Below are 16989 nucleotides of genomic sequence, written 5' to 3' on the forward strand. Positions count from 1 at the left end.
TTCTTTTATCCAGTTACACGCGATATAAAAGCAACCAGGAAAAAAAAAATCATTATATCACATGATATGATTACTAATTGCGACTTAATTGCCGTTAGTTCCGTCATAAGAGGATGCTTATTTATTAAGGAGACTTTTACGTCAAGAAAATATTAGATTGAACTATTAAATATCATCTTAATACGGCTCAGAACGCAAAGCAAAGTAGTTTGGTCCAAATGAGACGCCGTAGAATTGCTTTCTGCTCAGGGGATTGTATGAGGATCAGTCTGGCTGCCACATAGACAGGGAGGGATTGCTGCAGGAGAAGCTGGGAGGTGACAAGGGCTCCAAAGTCAGGACTCCATGCTGCCATTTACTGTATCATAGCAACAGAGGGGTTATTTCCCCCCAAAATGCATTAATTTTGCAAACTTTTGAAACTTTTGTAAAACTTTTTAGGACTTTGACCATCATTCCTGGATGATGCTGTAGGCTCCCTAGTAATTTATTTTAGGATTTGTCGGAAAATAAATCGCCGTAATGTCTAGTGAAGCGAAACAAAGGAAGAAAGGGGGAGCCCCGACCGCCAAGGATGCACCGAAGAATGGAGCCGGATCCGGACAACGACCCCCGGAGGAGAAAACTGCGAAGATCAGGGATCCCTCTCCTGTTCCTCCTGGCAGCAGATCCTTGAACGTAGATTTACGGACGGCGCTGTGTTCTCTGTGCCTGGCGGTGTGCGTGGCATTGACATGGTAAGCGTGGTATGGGGTGTAGTGATGGTGCCTTGGCATAGTAATATTTTGGTATATATCTTTAGTAACGTTGCAGAGTGCCTTTAACTACTTTACCGGTGTAATAGTTGTTATCCCTTTAAGGATCACCGTCCAGGGCATCGCATTGTGTACTGTATGATGTGAACATATACATAGCGTAACGCGATGCTTCTAGGGGACAATATGTCCATAATACTCTGGTCCCGGGGTTAGATTGTAACTTGTATTGCATGTAAATGGATTTCTTTAAAAAAAAATATGGCTGCGTTCCTACAAAAACAGTGCCCCCAACCGACTGTGGTTTGTGCAGGTATTGCAGGTCAGCTATAGAAATGAATGGAGCTTGGCTGCAGTACTACGCGCTACCCATGGAGCTGTTTTTTAGAAGAAAGTAGCCATGTTTTTGTAACCCCCCCTGACATTCCCTTTAAGGCAGATGTCCAGGTATACTCTCTTGTAGCATCAGATATTGGGTATGTGGAGAGAGAGAGGGAGATGGAGATTTGCTTTTTGCTTAAAGGAACACTCCAGTCAAAGCTGATTCATTGAATTATATCATTATATATGTGCAGGGCCTGAAGGGAGGAGCAGGACGCTAGGTTCTAGGACTACAGAGACAATGGGGATCATTTACTAAGGGCCCCGCAGTCTGCACTTTTGTCAGACATCCTGACGATTTCCGTTTTGGGACAGGTTTTGGGAGCGGGCCATCGGACAATTCGCCGGATTTGGACAAACCGTGGAATTTAACTTTAAATTTGTGTCGCAAGCCATGCACAAAGTAGAAGGTGAGCTCCGGCGGATCTGATCGGGAAAGCAACACATGCAGGATATTGGGCGCACGATCTTCATGAATCGCGGCAGAGTTCATCCTCGTCGGACAGTCCGGATCGGGGATTGCGCAGGGACCGGGTAAGTAAATGTGCCCCAATGAGTCCTCCTCCTCCATGTATTGTTCAATTAATTAGCTTTGACTGTAGTGTTCCTTTAAAGGGGTTGTTTCTTGTAGACACGATATGTGGATCGATGGGGGGTCCCAGACGTCGTTGTCTTCACTGATCACCTTGGTATCCCCTATTCAGAGATAAAATAAAGGGGGCCCTCAGAATGGCGCTACAGAGCACATGCCCAAACTATTGCTCCACCCATTTGTAGGAACAAGACCCCCACTCTCAGGATTAATGGGGGTGCTGTTCTGGTGATCGTTGGAGGACCCTAACCATTCAGCTTGGTATCCCCTATTCCATAGATAGGGGACAACTCACTAATGTGATACAACCCCTATAACACCAGTACCACCAATCGTGCACTTGCATCTCTCTATTAACTTTGTCAGATTAGAGAGCGTTATCCCATTAAATCAGGACGCTGGTCACACTGGGGATCAGTTGTCTTCTCATGATTAGCTTACTGTTTTATTTCCAAAAACAGCGCCACTTTTATTCACAGGCTTTGTCTGGTATTGCAGTTCAGTCTCATTAGGGTAAATGGGACTAAGATTTGGTACCATGAGCGGCCTTTGGATAATAATGTAAATTTTCCTCCACGAGTCCAACATTTAAAAGTAAACCCTGTAGGATGTCCGAGTAAGAGAAAAAACTGTATTCCATAATATTTCTTATCCCTGTATTTCCATATTTCAGGATGGTGTTTCAGCAGTCGCAGAACTTCACCGTCCTGGAGCAGAAGTATCAGTCTTTACAGTCTCACTCGTCGGCTCTCCAAGAGCTGGAAGAAAAAGTCGGACAAATGTTTGGAAAGGTGATATTTTTTACTTTAAAATTTTTTTATAAGGGGGATAAAAGGGGTTGGGTTATCAATATCAAAACCCAGATCAGATCTTCTCAGCAGCTTATACATAAGGAATGGAACGGGAAGCGGACAGCGCTATTGTTTGTGTAGTGGCTGAATTGAGTTACTGCAGCTTCGTTCTCATTCATCCGAATATAAGCTGGTCTGCAGTAACCTAGTCTGGCCACTACACAGAGAGCGGCGCTGCCTACTTTCTGTCTACGGAGGTGCTATGTGTTGGACCCCCACCGATCTCATATTGAGGGCTTATTCTATTAATATATGTTGTTAATATTAATTGTAATAATTCCTTTAAGGCGATTTGCTACTTTGACTGTGGCTAAATTGGTGACTCTGGAGGGGTCACTAGAACCAGGCTCATTGTTCCTTCTCATTGCACGGCTGCTTTAATATAAAATAACATAACATAATGTAAAAACTGAGATGATGGTTTCATAATGAAATCAAAATCAGTAAAAATTATATTATAAATCTCCATAAATCCTCTGTGTCTGTATCACCAGTGGCGTAACTAGAAGCTGATGGGCCCCAGTGCAAAGTCTGTGCCAGGTCCCCATGACTATAATGTACGGTTTATAGTAATAGTCTTCTCATATGGGAAAGTGACACCATAAGGGCCCCCTTAACCTCTTGGGCCCTGGTGCGATCGCAAACCTCTGCACCCCCTCAAGTTACGCCCCTGTGTATCGCCTAAGCTGACATTTTAACATGTACGAGTAATATAATTTGGTTTCACCTGTATCCTCCGCAGGCTCTATCTCTAATTCTTAGTTTTCCTGAGCTGGTAGTAGAGACAAGTTGCTATAATGTCTCCCATCACACAGAAAGTAAAGGAGAATCTGCTTTATAACGTTCTCTCACTTCGAATTATCAGCAAAAATTTATAGGACGTTATAAAGAAGTACTGACCTGCGCTAATGTGAATGAGATAGAAAACTTACTCTGAACTGCAGCAGCCTCTGTTCCAGCTTCTGCTTTTTTCTTCACTCAGCTCCTCCTCCCTCTTTAGCTTTCCATAGACTTCTATGGACTCTGTAATCTGCTATTTCACTGCGCTGACAGCCAGTCTTGGGAGAAGAGAAGTAGTAGGGGGAGGAGGAAAAGAACCTGATAAGTAGATTTTTTTCATGAGCTTTTATTATAGATTTTTTTGTACACTTTGATAAATTAGTGAACTTAGTGGTAGGAAAAATTCTGTAAAAAAAATTTCCTATCTTGTAGTTGGTAGATTGGAGACAACAATATAACTTGCTACAACCCCTTTAAGTACTATTATGATAGTCTAGCAGCAGTTTTCTTTCTTAGCATCACAAGTTTTTTTAAAATCTTTTTACTTAATTTATTTTGAGCACTTTTTTTTGTCTTTGTGAAGTCTATTTTATCCATCGGCCTCACGAGCTGATACAGGAATTGAACTAGAGGTCAGTGTGTATAAGGAGCTTACCTGGATCATCCTTGACTCTTCTCCTTGGTTACTCCTTATAGATTATCTTGTGGTAATGCTGACCAGACCATCTGTCTGAGTGAATGATTTTCTATCATGTCTTTCATTATCGTTCTCAAGGGATATGTCTCCAGCTTCACTAATACATAAGAACGGATGCGTCTTGGGGTGAGTTTACACTTGCCCTGCAGAAAAAGAGATAAAAGGAACCTGTCAGTAGAATTTAGCACACTAAGCAACCAGCTACTAGAAAGAGTCCTGAGATCCCAGCAACATCCGACGAAGGTGCTGGTCTCAGGACTCGGCAATGAAGCAGCAGTCTTAAATAACATTCAAATTAAGGGAGACTAACCCCCCCTTTCCCCCCATTTTCACTTGGTTGGACCCCCAGTGATCAAACCCTTATTTCCTATAATATATACAGGGAATGATCTTCTTTCTGTTATGAACTGGGAGGTGGGTTGACGTCTTCCTGTGTGCGCCGGGAGGTGGGTCGACTTCTTCCTGTGTGAGCCGGGAGGTGGGTCGACGTCTTCCTGTGTGCGCCGGGAGGTGGGTCGACGTCTTCCTGTGTGCGCCGGGAGGTGGGTCGACGTCTTCCTGTGTGCGCCGGGAGGTGGGTCGACGTCTTCCTGTGTGCGCCGGGAGGTGGGTCGACGTCTTCCTGTGTGCGCCGGGAGGTGGGTCGACGTCTTCCTGTGTGCGCCGGGAGGTGGGTCGACGTCTTCCTGTGTGCGCCGGGAGGTGGGTCGACGTCTTCCTGTGTGCGCCGGGAGGTGGGTCGACGTCTTCCTGTGTGCGCCGGGAGGTGGGTCGACGTCTTCCTGTGTGCGCCGGGAGGTGGGTCGACGTCTTCCTGTGTGCGCCGGGAGGTGGGTCGACGTCTTCCTGTGTGCGCCGGGAGGTGGGTCGACGTCTTCCTGTGTGCGCCGGGAGGTGGGTCGACGTCTTCCTGTGTGCGCCGGGAGGTGGGTCGACGTCTTCCTGTGTGCGCCGGGAGGTGGGTCGACGTCTTCCTGTGTGCGCCGGGAGGTGGGTCGACTTGTCCTGTGTATAGGATACTGTGATGTACTGTGATGGCCACTTCTTTATAGGCTTATGTGGGATTTCGAGATAGCCGTCCCATAGAAGTAAAAGCAGAGGTGGCTGAGCATGTGCACCACCGATCTCAAGATTCTGGTAGATTTCCGTTCTCATAAACTATCTGTTGTTTAGACCTCAAGTGATCAGATCTTTATCCTGTGGACCACCGTGTACCCTCACAATCCACATACTGGAATGTACCCTGGCCAGGTCTTCTTGGCCGCCTGCAGTCAAATCGACTCCCTCCGTGATGACAAAGACTAATGATTAATTAATTTTAATTGCAGTAAATCAGTGGCAGCGCGTTCCAGTGCTTTCTTTTGCTTTCAGTGAAATGGAAAGACTGTGTCCTAATTGTTTTGCCTGAGACAGAATTACAGGATCCCATCCGCTATGAATCTTGCATGAGGCCTTCATCAGGTTTCAAGACTTGTGAGGTCTTTCAGAAGAAAGGTTTCTATAACTTCTTATATATTTATATCCGGGTCTTTCTTGATGACGACTATACGGTTGGTCAAAGTGTCACAGGACGCATCCAATACTGTGAATGTGGAGCACAAATCCATCAGCAGGTCCTTATGGGATATCTATATGTTTGTTTTTCACTCCCTTATACTAAAATTAGGACTCTGATGTTCTCACTGGACACATCTTTTGTTCCTGAACAGTGACGTCCATCGCTCAGTAAAGACCTTGGCTAGGAGAATTCATCACCCGAAAAGTAGAGACGTAGTTTTACAAAAAATCGACTTGGTGTAGGAATCTTCAGGTTATAGTTCCACATGACGAGTTCCCTTTAGTCGCATCTTGTTCAAGAAATTGGGTCCATGCAGGAGTTAATTTGTGCTATAATATATGCGAGTTCCTGAGGTAAGAGTAAACCAGTAGAACTTGAGAGGTCTTTTCCCTCCTTCTTGGCACAACCTTCTGTTTTTAAAAAATTGGCCAAGTTTTGGAAATTTTTGCACAATTTTTTTTCAAAATTTCCACAGTTTTCTGGAATTGTTACCTCTTAACACTACATAAATAATTGTAAAGAGTCAAAAGACCACCCACCTCTTCGACTGGTGTCTGTGACCCCTCTCTACTTTTCCCGGCATCTTCTCCATGTGGCCACACATTGAATGCTGCTCCACAACGACACCATACTCTGATTTATGGTCCCATGACTGTCTATGTCCATGTTCGTCTCTTTATCCTTTGCTTCGGTGAACACTTCATTTTCTGCACTTCCATATCTACTTGCCCTCAAAATGGTGCAAGTTGGCTCTGCAATGTTATGGCCATCTTGGCATATGACACTATTTTTATGAGTTTCTTTCACACCGTACATTGTGTTACACTAAGCACATGGACCTTCTCTTGCAGCTCGTGTCTACCGAAGAGGTCCTAGCAGAAGCAACGTCATCATCTTCTCTAGTCAGCAACCTACAACAACAGATGACCAACCTCCATAATGATATTGACCACATCCAAGTCCGGGAGCGTTCCCTCTCAGAAAAGATGCAGATGATCAACCTGAGGTTTCAGAATGTTACGGATTCATGGAAGAAGAGTCTCGATGAAATGAATATTCAGACCGACTCTATCAAGACCGAAGCCAAGTCCTTCCATTACCAGATGACCTTGAAGGTCAACTCTGCCGACCAAACACTCAAGCAGCTGTCTGAGAAGCTTAAAGAGTTTGAATCGGGGACGCGTCGAAATTTTGGAATGTTGAAAACGCAAGAAGACGATGACCTTCAACGCATTTCTGAGATTCTCGAATGGGACGACAATGCTGTTAAGGAGCTGGAAAAGGAACAGGACAATTTGGCCAACCTGAACCAAGAGATACGAAAGAACATAGCGGAACTGGAGCCAAAACTCATGGAATGCATCGAAAATTTGCCTACAATTGACACTGGCGTCCGAAGTCTTCTAAAAGTATCTAAAGAGATGCAGGACCTGGACAAAAAGATGAATACGTTGACAGAGCAGGTGTTTAATACCGAGGACAACTTGTTGAAAATTATCACAGAGACTTTGGAGATCCAACAGGCGCTGGAACGGATGCAGTATGACAACAGCATCCTGAAACTGCAAAACGATGTATCGGTTTTGAAGGAGAAGGCGAATATATTGTCAAGAGCTGAAGACCAACCTCTTCCAGAAGAGGAGAAATTGGAAGAGAGTTAAAATTGGGCTATGTGCACATCTTTTTGGGAGGCACCATCAAAAGTCATGGCCGATTCCAGTCATGTTGCAACCTCATAAAAACCCAACGGAACTCATTTTGATTAAAGGGATTTTTTTCACTATGTTGGTGCCCATTATTTCAACCATCCATGGAACGGAGAGGTTCAGATGTGAACATAGTCTTAAGCTTATGGGCCAATAGTATGCTTTTTAAGGCAACATAGACTCCAAAACTTGAGATCTTCACGTTTTTGGACCCAACGACTGCTGGGCACCAGCGTGTCCTATTCTTTGAAATTATGACCACCGTGTCAGTGTTGTCCCACATCTTAGCTGGACTTGCTTGATATAAACTTCACCAGTTTTAATAACCTTTAAATTCCTACTGATAAGTCTCCATTTTGGATGTTCTCCAGTTCTATCACTGCAACGTATGACTGCTCAGTCAAGGTCCTGCACACAACTTTAATTAATAGTGTTATATAAATATTGAGCTGAAAACAATATTGCTATTATATCAGATTTAAAGGGAATTTCCTCACTTCCTAATGATATCCAACAATCTATATGGATAAGTGATCTTAAGAACTTTGAGACCTTTTATACGGAGAGCTATGTTCCCTACAAAGACATTAAAATTACAGAAAAAATGGATAATAGTAGCCACCAGTAGGGGGAGCTTTTGGTGCTTGCTGTATACAACTTAAATATATAGTATGAAATAAACCTTTTTTAGAAAAACAAATGAGTTGTTATAATGAGTCACTATAACGTGGGAACCTAGAGGGCAGGATACAGCTTTTTAAAGGGAATTTTTCAGGTAGTTGTGGGTCCACTAAATGGACAACTTGTCTTTACATCAATTAGGTTTAGGGTCCCAAACATACTCAGCTCAACTCTGTTCACTGCTGCAATGGCCGGTGGAAAGGTGCTGTGGGGCCGCATGAGCCCGCAGTATAACTCACTTTACTGCGCAGCTTCCTAGTCTCCAGAGCATGTCTCCCTCGGTTTCACCAGGTACTCCAGGCCACTTTTACACCCGCTCAGTATAACACAGTCCACTTCTATTTTGACAGATTTGTCCCTTTTATGACTTTGCTGCAACAGAAAATTGTGGTGAATATGCCTCAAAAAGCAATTTGAGTGTATATAGCGTAAACAGTTCATATTCAGACTTTGATATCACCATGGTAACAGACTACAAACAACTCTTGTGTAGTCAGATTCCATCCATTTTTGTAGGGGACAGGTACTGTAGAGTTTAACTACACACAAGAAGAGTTTATTGTCTGTAACCTTGGATACACACAGATTTGCATAGGAGTTGCATCTTCAAAATGTTAGAACTTTAATCAGGACTGACGCAACACTTTGCACACGCTAAATTTTTGCATTTTGCCTCGAACACAGATTCCTTTCATTTTCGTACTACGTACTTTAAACGCAGTAATTGTTGATTTTCTATGAATAACGTGACGCGGAGTAGCAGGTGCCACATCTCTAATGCTCTGCTGGTGCCCTATAGTTTCGGAAGAGATGTTAATCCTGATATAGCTGGCACCGTTCCATATTCTCAAAAACTGGTTCATAAAAATATCTCCAGTGCACAATGACAGACAAAATGAATTACTAGTGAAAACATCCCATTCTTCAGCGGTGGAGCTGTGAACACTGAGCAGATCATCACCGGGAGCTGCTTCTACTCCTCAACAACTTGTCACAGTCTATGGGTTTTACGCTTATCGAAACAAATACATGAAAGATAGATAAGGAACTGAAATTTCGGGTGTTCTCTGTTTTAGGAGGAAGACTCCACAGCACCATAGTTGGGCAATATTGTCCCTATGGAGTCACATAAAGTTGTAGGTGTATCGTTGAATCCACAAAGTTTGTAATTTGTTACAAAAAATTATCAGCGAATTTTTGAAATTGGATGTAATTTTGAGGTGTGAGATGGCAACTCAATGACAAGTTTCGAGTCTTGGCTGCTTCATGGATTCTCAGATGGATTGCGCAAATGGGACCTCAACCTCAATTATAGAACCTCTTAAAGGGGTTATCTGAAGGTTTAACAAACCTGGTTGCTTCCTTCCAAAAACAGTGCCACACCTGACCATAGTTTGGTCGTATGGCAAGTCTTTTGCATTGAGATGAAAGGAGCTTAGTTGTGATTCCAACCGTGGTCATGTGTGACGCTGTTTATGGAAGAAAGCAGCCATGTTTTTCTTGTTTTTCCCAAAAAATGGGAACACCTTGCTTTTTATCTTCCTATCAAGAATTGCCCCTCCCTGAAGAAAATTCGATTTACCGGTTTCCCGTTCCAGCATTGCCGCCTTCTCCTGGTCTTTGACAATTCTGGTTTGGCCAGGTGTCATGGGACAGCAAGTGATGTCCCGACCTCCTCTGAATGGCCAAAGTGGGTTCTGCCATTTCCACCTGGGGGAACACCAAAATGCTAGAACGGGGTCAGATCAGGGAAGTTACTTTTTTAATTACCCCAGCGTTGGCCCCCTCCTCACAAACTCTTAAAGTTCGAATAGGAAATACCTTTTTGTGATATCCTTAACATTTAATAATGGTCTTTGGAAGTACGATCTGATCATTAACTATCCTCTTTGTTAGACCTCATCAATCACCTGAAATCTCACAGAAACCAGACTGTAGGTGATCAGTTTCCCTGCAGCTCCCCCGGAGGGGAAATTTAGCATTACACTATGCTCATACAAGTCAATCGGTTGCCTATGGAATACAAAATAGTTCAGGTCCTCCATAGCAAGAGACCCTCTTAATAACCACTCAGCGTTGGCCAAGAGGATCTCTTCTCTCTCCTTTCTTAGCTGGAATATGAGAATGTAGTTTTATGACTAGTACTGGTTTAATATTTGTGCAAAATGGAAGGATTTTTTTTTAAAGAGATTTCTGGGTTGTTGCTGTGGAAACTCCTTTTCATAATTCAACTAAAGTAGATTTTTTACATTAGATAACCCTTTTATGAAACTTTGGGCATCTGATACAAAAACTAATAATGCTATAAATAAATTGATATAACAAAACTCCTCAATATAATTAGTCACAAAATGTAGCATAATGATTTTATGATTAACAAAATGTTATGGGCTTTCTAAAGTTATCACCAAGATGGCCGCCACTGGAAACTACAAGTCCCATGATCCTTTAGTTCTCAGTAATGCCTCCTCCATCTTATGCTCTGATGGAAACATAGTGATGATCACAGGTAGGTGCAGGACATGTGATGTGGACATGTGATCAGCAGCCTTTTTCTGCCCTGTGTCTTCTCCACGTGGAGCTAACCAACAGACTGATTAAAGGGCCAGTAACATTTTTATTCTTCATTACAGTCTATGTCCACAGCATTTTCTGCTAAGGGAAGCACAATTTTAAATAACAATTAATTAGATATTCACTTATACTTTAAGGACCCATTTGTATATGAATTATGCTTATTTATGAAATGCCCCTTTAACCATCTGTACAGATCAGTGCTTTTGTGTCCTAAATCATCTAGGCAAGAATAACCAAACTGTTGTTGGTGACATGGTACTCACTAAATCACCCTCGCTCCTTCATTCAGCTGATCAACAGAGACAAGGCCCCCACCAACCACCCATGGTCGTCATATACTAAGACCATCCCATTCACGGGAAACCCCTTGGAAGTTGTCACCTAATTTTTTACAAACACAGCTAGTGACAGGTTCCCATAGAGCCTTATCAACTATTTATCAACCCTAAAAATTGTTTCCCCTCACATCCACATAAAATAAAAAACTTTATTTTATGTTACTTGGCATTAGAGGGGGCGTGTCCGGCTCGGCCGGCCCCTCCCATTATATGCCTTCTCACCATTCCGGACTTGATGTCATGTGATCAGTATGATGTCAACTAAGGTCCTTTACCCAGTAACATTTTCATAGTCTGCCTCTTGTATGTGTCTGATCACATGAAATCACAGCGTGCCTTCATTGGCTATTGCTCCCCATGCCTCAATAAAGACTCCTGGGATTTTTTTGTGATCAGATACATACATGGGTAAATTTTGCTAGTGTTTGGTAAAGGACCATTGATGACAACAACCTGGTCACATGACCTTAAGTGCTCAATGATGTGACAGAACTCTTAACGTTCCAGCCAGGCAATATGTAACACATTTGACACCGTTTTTTCTACCCCTGATAACAAGTAAACGGAGCACTATATGTCTGGAGTTGAATATTGTCAGACAGTGGCTAAGTATTAGTTCCATAGAGCAGCATGTACTGGCAGTGAGACCTGTCAATCAGGAACAGGGAGCCAGGTAATGCAAGTAAATTTAATATTAAGGACCTCATTAATATCATTAGACTCCCCTCAGGTGAGTTGCATATTAGTTTACAAACTGATTTTTTAACACATGGAAAGGAAACATTTAGGGATAATCAAAGTTTTTTTAAATGAAGTATTTATTTTGGAAGGGATAATTTAAATGGCAAGTTCCCTTTAAGCTTTCTCTTGCTTTATTTCTCTGAAAATAATAAAATATTCTTATACTTTTCAGATGGAAGAAACCACACAAGCCACAACAAAGCTAAGAGATCTTCGGATCACACAAAGTATAGAGCAGCTGCAAAAAGACATTGCCAATATCGAACAATGGACGAGAATCGTCTCGTCAAAACGGGAGCAGCTGGAAGTCAACCTCACCGCCCTCGAACAGGCCGTTTCCCAAGTGGATCAGACCACCACCGGTATCTCCAAAGAGGTTTCCGCCAAGATCGCAACCGTGAAGACAGACGTGAGGAGGATATCGGGGATGGAGACTGATGTTGTCTCCTTGACGGAGTCGGTCAACGAGTTGGATAAAAAATTGGAGAAAGTTGAGAAGGAAACGGTAAAGAAAATCGGTGGTGCATTAGCCAACAGTGTTGAGCGCATGACTTCATTGAAGAGCTCAGTGTCTAGAAATTCGGACAGGATAGATCTCATAAAAATAAGGTTGAAGGAGCTCAGGGGTAATTTTACTGACAATTCCGATAAACTATCCGGTCTGGAAAGCGACAGATTGAAGGTCCTACAGGCTGTAAATTTCGCCAACGAATTGAAGCCGAAAGTCTTTATGATCAAGCAGGACTTTGCTCGCTTAGAAGCCATGATAAACGATCTGTCTCTACGGATCGGCCGCCTGGCGTCTGATCTACAGAACAGAGAAAAGGATATAAACCTGCTGAGCGATAAAATGTACAACCTCACAGCGATGAAATCCCAAGTCTTGGATCTAAGTAATAAAATTAGCAACGTGTAGGAGGTTAAACGAGCTCCGTGGTGGGGGGTGGGGGTGGATGGATATTTGCGTGCGCAACACATTCCAATTAAAGTGATTTTTTTTGTTTTGTACTTTATGATTTTATTGATTTGTGTGAGTATTTTTGGCAACAGTCGTGTTTTCACCCACTCCCACGCAGGAACACACAGCCTCCAGCTTCATCCGGGTAGAATCCGCTGCTCATTTCTCAGCGGCTTTTACAGATATTTCTTGGAAATGCAGCAAACTGATCTTTTGGGGGTTTTGTTCCCCTAACTATGCTTTGGGTAAATGGAGACCCCCCCCCCCTTATTCCAATGCATGTTGGCTTAGACTGTATATGTTGTTATCTTCTAGGGCAGTGGTGGCGAACCTATTGCACGGGTGCCAGAGGTGGCACTCGGAACCCTCTCTGTGGGCACCCAGACCATCACCCAGGTTACCATTTAGGACTCAATACCTTCTCCTGCAGTCAGAGGCACCCCAGTATGTGCCACGTTCAGCGCTATTTGAAAGTGACTAGAAGTGTAGGAGGAGCAAGGAGGTGCTGACAGAGCTGGATTATCATTGTAGACCCTTCTCCGGATCTGTGATTTCATCCTGTTGAGAGACCTTAGAGGGAAATTACAATACTAATCCTAATTTCTCCTTCTTTCTACTGTATTGGTGTCCTCAGCGCGCAAATATGTTTGATACTTGTTTAGTTACTTTAAATTGGCATTTGGCACTTTGTGAAAAATGTGTGGCTTTTGCTTGTAGTTTCGGCACTCAGTCCCCAAAAGGTTCGCCATCACTGTTCTAGGGGTTTATTGATATCAGATTGATTGAGGCTCCAATGCCCTCACCGGATTTGGTCACAGTGTCCTTCAAGTTGGCCGTGCATGCACCGAAATTAGTATTTGCTTTGTTACTTTTGGTGCTCCCATCAATTTTAAACAAAGTCTCTCCATTCATCCTGGCCTCAGAGTAGCAAACCCATGTTCTCGATATGGAACTTGCTTCTATCCTGTGGATATGTCCATGAGAATGCCCCTTTATAGGCAGTTTCCGACGGCCATGTTCATACTGGGAAGCTCCATTCATGTCCAACAGCGATTCAGCCCAGCCAATCACTAATTGTGGCGGTGAATTTCCTCAATCATCGATTGGCTTAACTATCTTGAGACCCAGAGACCCAGCATGTGACTGGAACCGAGAGGTGGTACCAGCGCAGCCCCTCAGAGTGAAGATTTGGGAAGAATAGTTTTATTCGGTTACTGGTCCCCAGTAGACCCTGTTACAGCATAACTTTACAGGTTTGGAAATTCCTTGGACCAATATTTTGCCTAATCTAGTCCTTATTTCAATAGTGTGGCACATGTAACCCATTCATTCAGTATTGCAGGGTGCCACTGCACCCAACTTAGTCTACACCCAACTTAGATACAGGCCTAAGATACGGCTTATGTGCTAAATCTAAGGCTCAACATGGCTTTCCAAACCTGCCAACCCCTTCAAAATTATACCTCTATAGTGAGCAATATATGCATTCACACAGGAAGTCATCTCCTCATGTAATAACCTATAAGAATCATTAGTAGCATAAACATGACCATGTGACTCGTGAGACACAGCCGGGGGACGGTATATCATCATAAGGTAACTTCAATAGCTGCCACCAAGATTTTGGGAGAATTGCAGCACAAACCTTAAAGGGATTTAGTGTAATCATAACCTGGGATTGTGAAAACTGATCTAGATTCTGGATATCATCTTTTCCAAGTGCACTAGGGGCGTGTCCTCACACTGCTGTGCGCTTGTTACACAGCTCTGTGTTGCATTGTTACACAGCCCCGCCTCCGAGTACTGAAATAAAATACCACAACAACCACTCTAAATACTACAACACAATGGGGGTCATTTACTAAGGGCCGAATCGCGTTTTTCCGACGGGTTATCCGAAAATTTCTGATTTGCGCTGATTTTCCCTGAATTGCCCCTCGATTTTGGCTTTTAAAGGGATTGGCCACTGTACCTCATGTAGGGGGGCAGGATATTAGGTCATTTATAGTTCTGCTCCGCTTTCCTGATATGTAAAGTAAAGCCTCCCATCTTTTACCTCATGAGCCAGAGATTCCTGACCATAACATGGCCGCAGATGGAGGGTCATGTGATCTCTATGTGTCCATGAACAATCGCCCTGCCAGGACCTTTTGAGAGTATTCATAAATATAAGATGCAGTGCAGGCCTTTTTTTTTCAGTTTTTCACTAACCAACTTCTATGAAAGTATACCAAACCATCTCCAGCTCCCACATCGCTCCAGTGCTTCTAGTTTTCAGCACTGCCCCAAGCCGGAAGTGCAGGTGGGTTATGGGATCTACTTCAACCAATGAGTGACCTCCCCGAACCTGGGGACAACATAGGAAGTGATGTACTATAGTCTGAGACTGCCACTCATTGGCTGAAGTAGGTCAGGTGACCCCGCCCCTCCGCCTAGGAACTTCATGCTAAGCCCAGTACTGGAACAAAGCAAAAATCAGAAACCAGGTAACCATGCTTCCCCCTCCCTCCATCCCTGTCCACGCTCCCTTTATTCTAACTCAAATTCTGCTGTCTGCAATTACACAATGTGGACAGTAGGTTTTGACAAACCCAAATATGTGGAGCACGCAGGATATTAGGCAGAACCCTTTAATCTCATGGGAAAATCGGGTAATTTGGGCGTTTTTTTTGTAAATTCTGCACAAAATTGAGACCATACAAGTGAAAAATTCCGTCCGAGAATAAAGGAACCAAAGAAGTGATTTTTCGTAAACCCCAACAAAAATTCACACACTGGCCTCTAAAAACTATGGTTGCCACTTGAGACTTTTAGCCTTTGACTTCTTAGAAAACGAGACCACGGTATTGTGCGGTGACCTGCCCTGTCCTCAAGAACCCCGGTTATAAATAGATCGGAACAGCTGGCCCGTTCCCTCCTTTGTCACTAGGATTCCAGTAACCTGTATATAGATAATAAGCCCCCCTCCGAGCCATCGTTTACCTAGTGCCAACAAGGACGTCTCTACCGGGACAGCATCTTCTATTACTATGAGAGGGAACTCTTAACATTAGACCTTACCCAAAGCAACATCATAAGTCGCAGAGTACAAACTGTCTCCCAAAAGATCTCTCAAGTTGCCCAATTTCCGTCAAATTTAAAGGGGTCTTCCCATCTGGGCATTCACATTTAATTTAATTCATTTGCCATATGTAAACATTTCTTCAATTGGACATTATTAAAAAAAAAATGTTCCTGTGTGAAGATAATTACTCATAAATGTAGCCATGTTGTCCCTTAGAAACGAGATAGCTTCCTTGGATACGGCCACCTCACATTCTGGCAGCGGTTGCTAGACATGCACTATTGAGCCCTAATTGACCACATGGATTCAGTGTTCATCACTACAGGACGGCTGCGGGATATGCAGTAACTCCCGGACATTTAATATTCAGAAACTTTTTGTCTCCTTGTGCAATCCCTCCAGCAGAGGTGGCCATATCCAAAGACACAGTCATGTTTCTAAGGGACTATATGACTACATTTACGAGAAATTATCTTCACATAGGAACTTTTTTTTTTATAACATCTAATTGAAGAAATGTTTATATATGATAGATTACTCAAACTGAAAGTGAATGCCCAGACGAGAATATCCCTTTAACCATAAATCAACCTACATGGGGCATGTATACTCCACAAACCTAAATAAGTTGCTTTGCTTCTCTAGCCCCATTGCTCATTGGGTACACTGATCCGATGTATTCTAAAATAAGGGAGGCACAGTGGCTTAGTGGTCAGCATTACAGCCTTGCAGCGCTGAGGACCTGGGTTCAAGTCCCAGGGTCAACATGTGGTATCTGTGTGCGCTATATAAATAAAGGAATTATAAAATAGCCACCGACTTCTTCAAGGAAGTTGTTTGTAAGTCCCAGACACATCCCCCCCCCCACTAGCGATCTTATTCGGACAGACTCGCAGGAGTCTGTGCAGGATTTGATGGACCCAATGTAGAATGAAGTGCACCAAGTATGTTATCTAATATAGTAAAATGTTCTCTTCTGAATGGATGGTCACAAAGTTAGTTTTAAAAGGGAACCTGTCAGCATCTTTTACACCGCTAAGCTACCAGCAGCATCAGAAATGGGAATATAATATATATTCTTTCTAGCATTCCCTCATTTACCATTACAAAAAAAAAACAATTCTATCAGAAAAGCAGAAATGAGTCACTTTTAGAGTCTGTATGGAGAGGCTCGCTGCAAATGTAACTATTCAGCTCTATACAACATAAAACCATGGTTCTTGTGTTGTTTTAAAGAGGAGAATCATATCTTTTGAAACACACAATTGTGGTTCTGTTTGCTATAGAACCAGAGATCCGGGCAGTTAAAC

The 16989-nt window shown here is 43.1% G+C and overlaps 1 protein-coding gene across 2 annotated transcripts; it reads left to right on the plus strand.

Annotated features, from left to right (window-relative positions):
• Window positions 1-109: 109 nt before the first annotated feature.
• IKBIP (IKBKB interacting protein) lies at window positions 110-12620 on the plus strand. 2 transcript variants are annotated; one of them, XM_072145455.1, is made up of 3 exons: window positions 110-737; window positions 2402-2519; window positions 6466-8007. In XM_072145455.1, exons 1-3 carry the CDS (start codon window positions 523-525, stop codon window positions 7273-7275), a joined length of 1143 nt encoding a protein of 380 aa, XP_072001556.1. In that variant the 5' UTR covers window positions 110-522; the 3' UTR covers window positions 7276-8007. The 2 variants fall into 2 exon arrangements, with proteins under 2 accessions (XP_072001556.1, XP_072001557.1); XM_072145456.1 differs by lacking the exon at window positions 6466-8007 and adding an exon at window positions 11830-12620 and having other exon boundaries at window positions 133-737.
• Window positions 12621-16989: the final 4369 nt, after the last annotated feature.

This window comes from Engystomops pustulosus, chromosome 4 (genome assembly GCF_040894005.1).
Source record: "Engystomops pustulosus chromosome 4, aEngPut4.maternal, whole genome shotgun sequence".
NCBI lineage: Eukaryota > Metazoa > Chordata > Amphibia > Anura > Leptodactylidae > Engystomops > Engystomops pustulosus.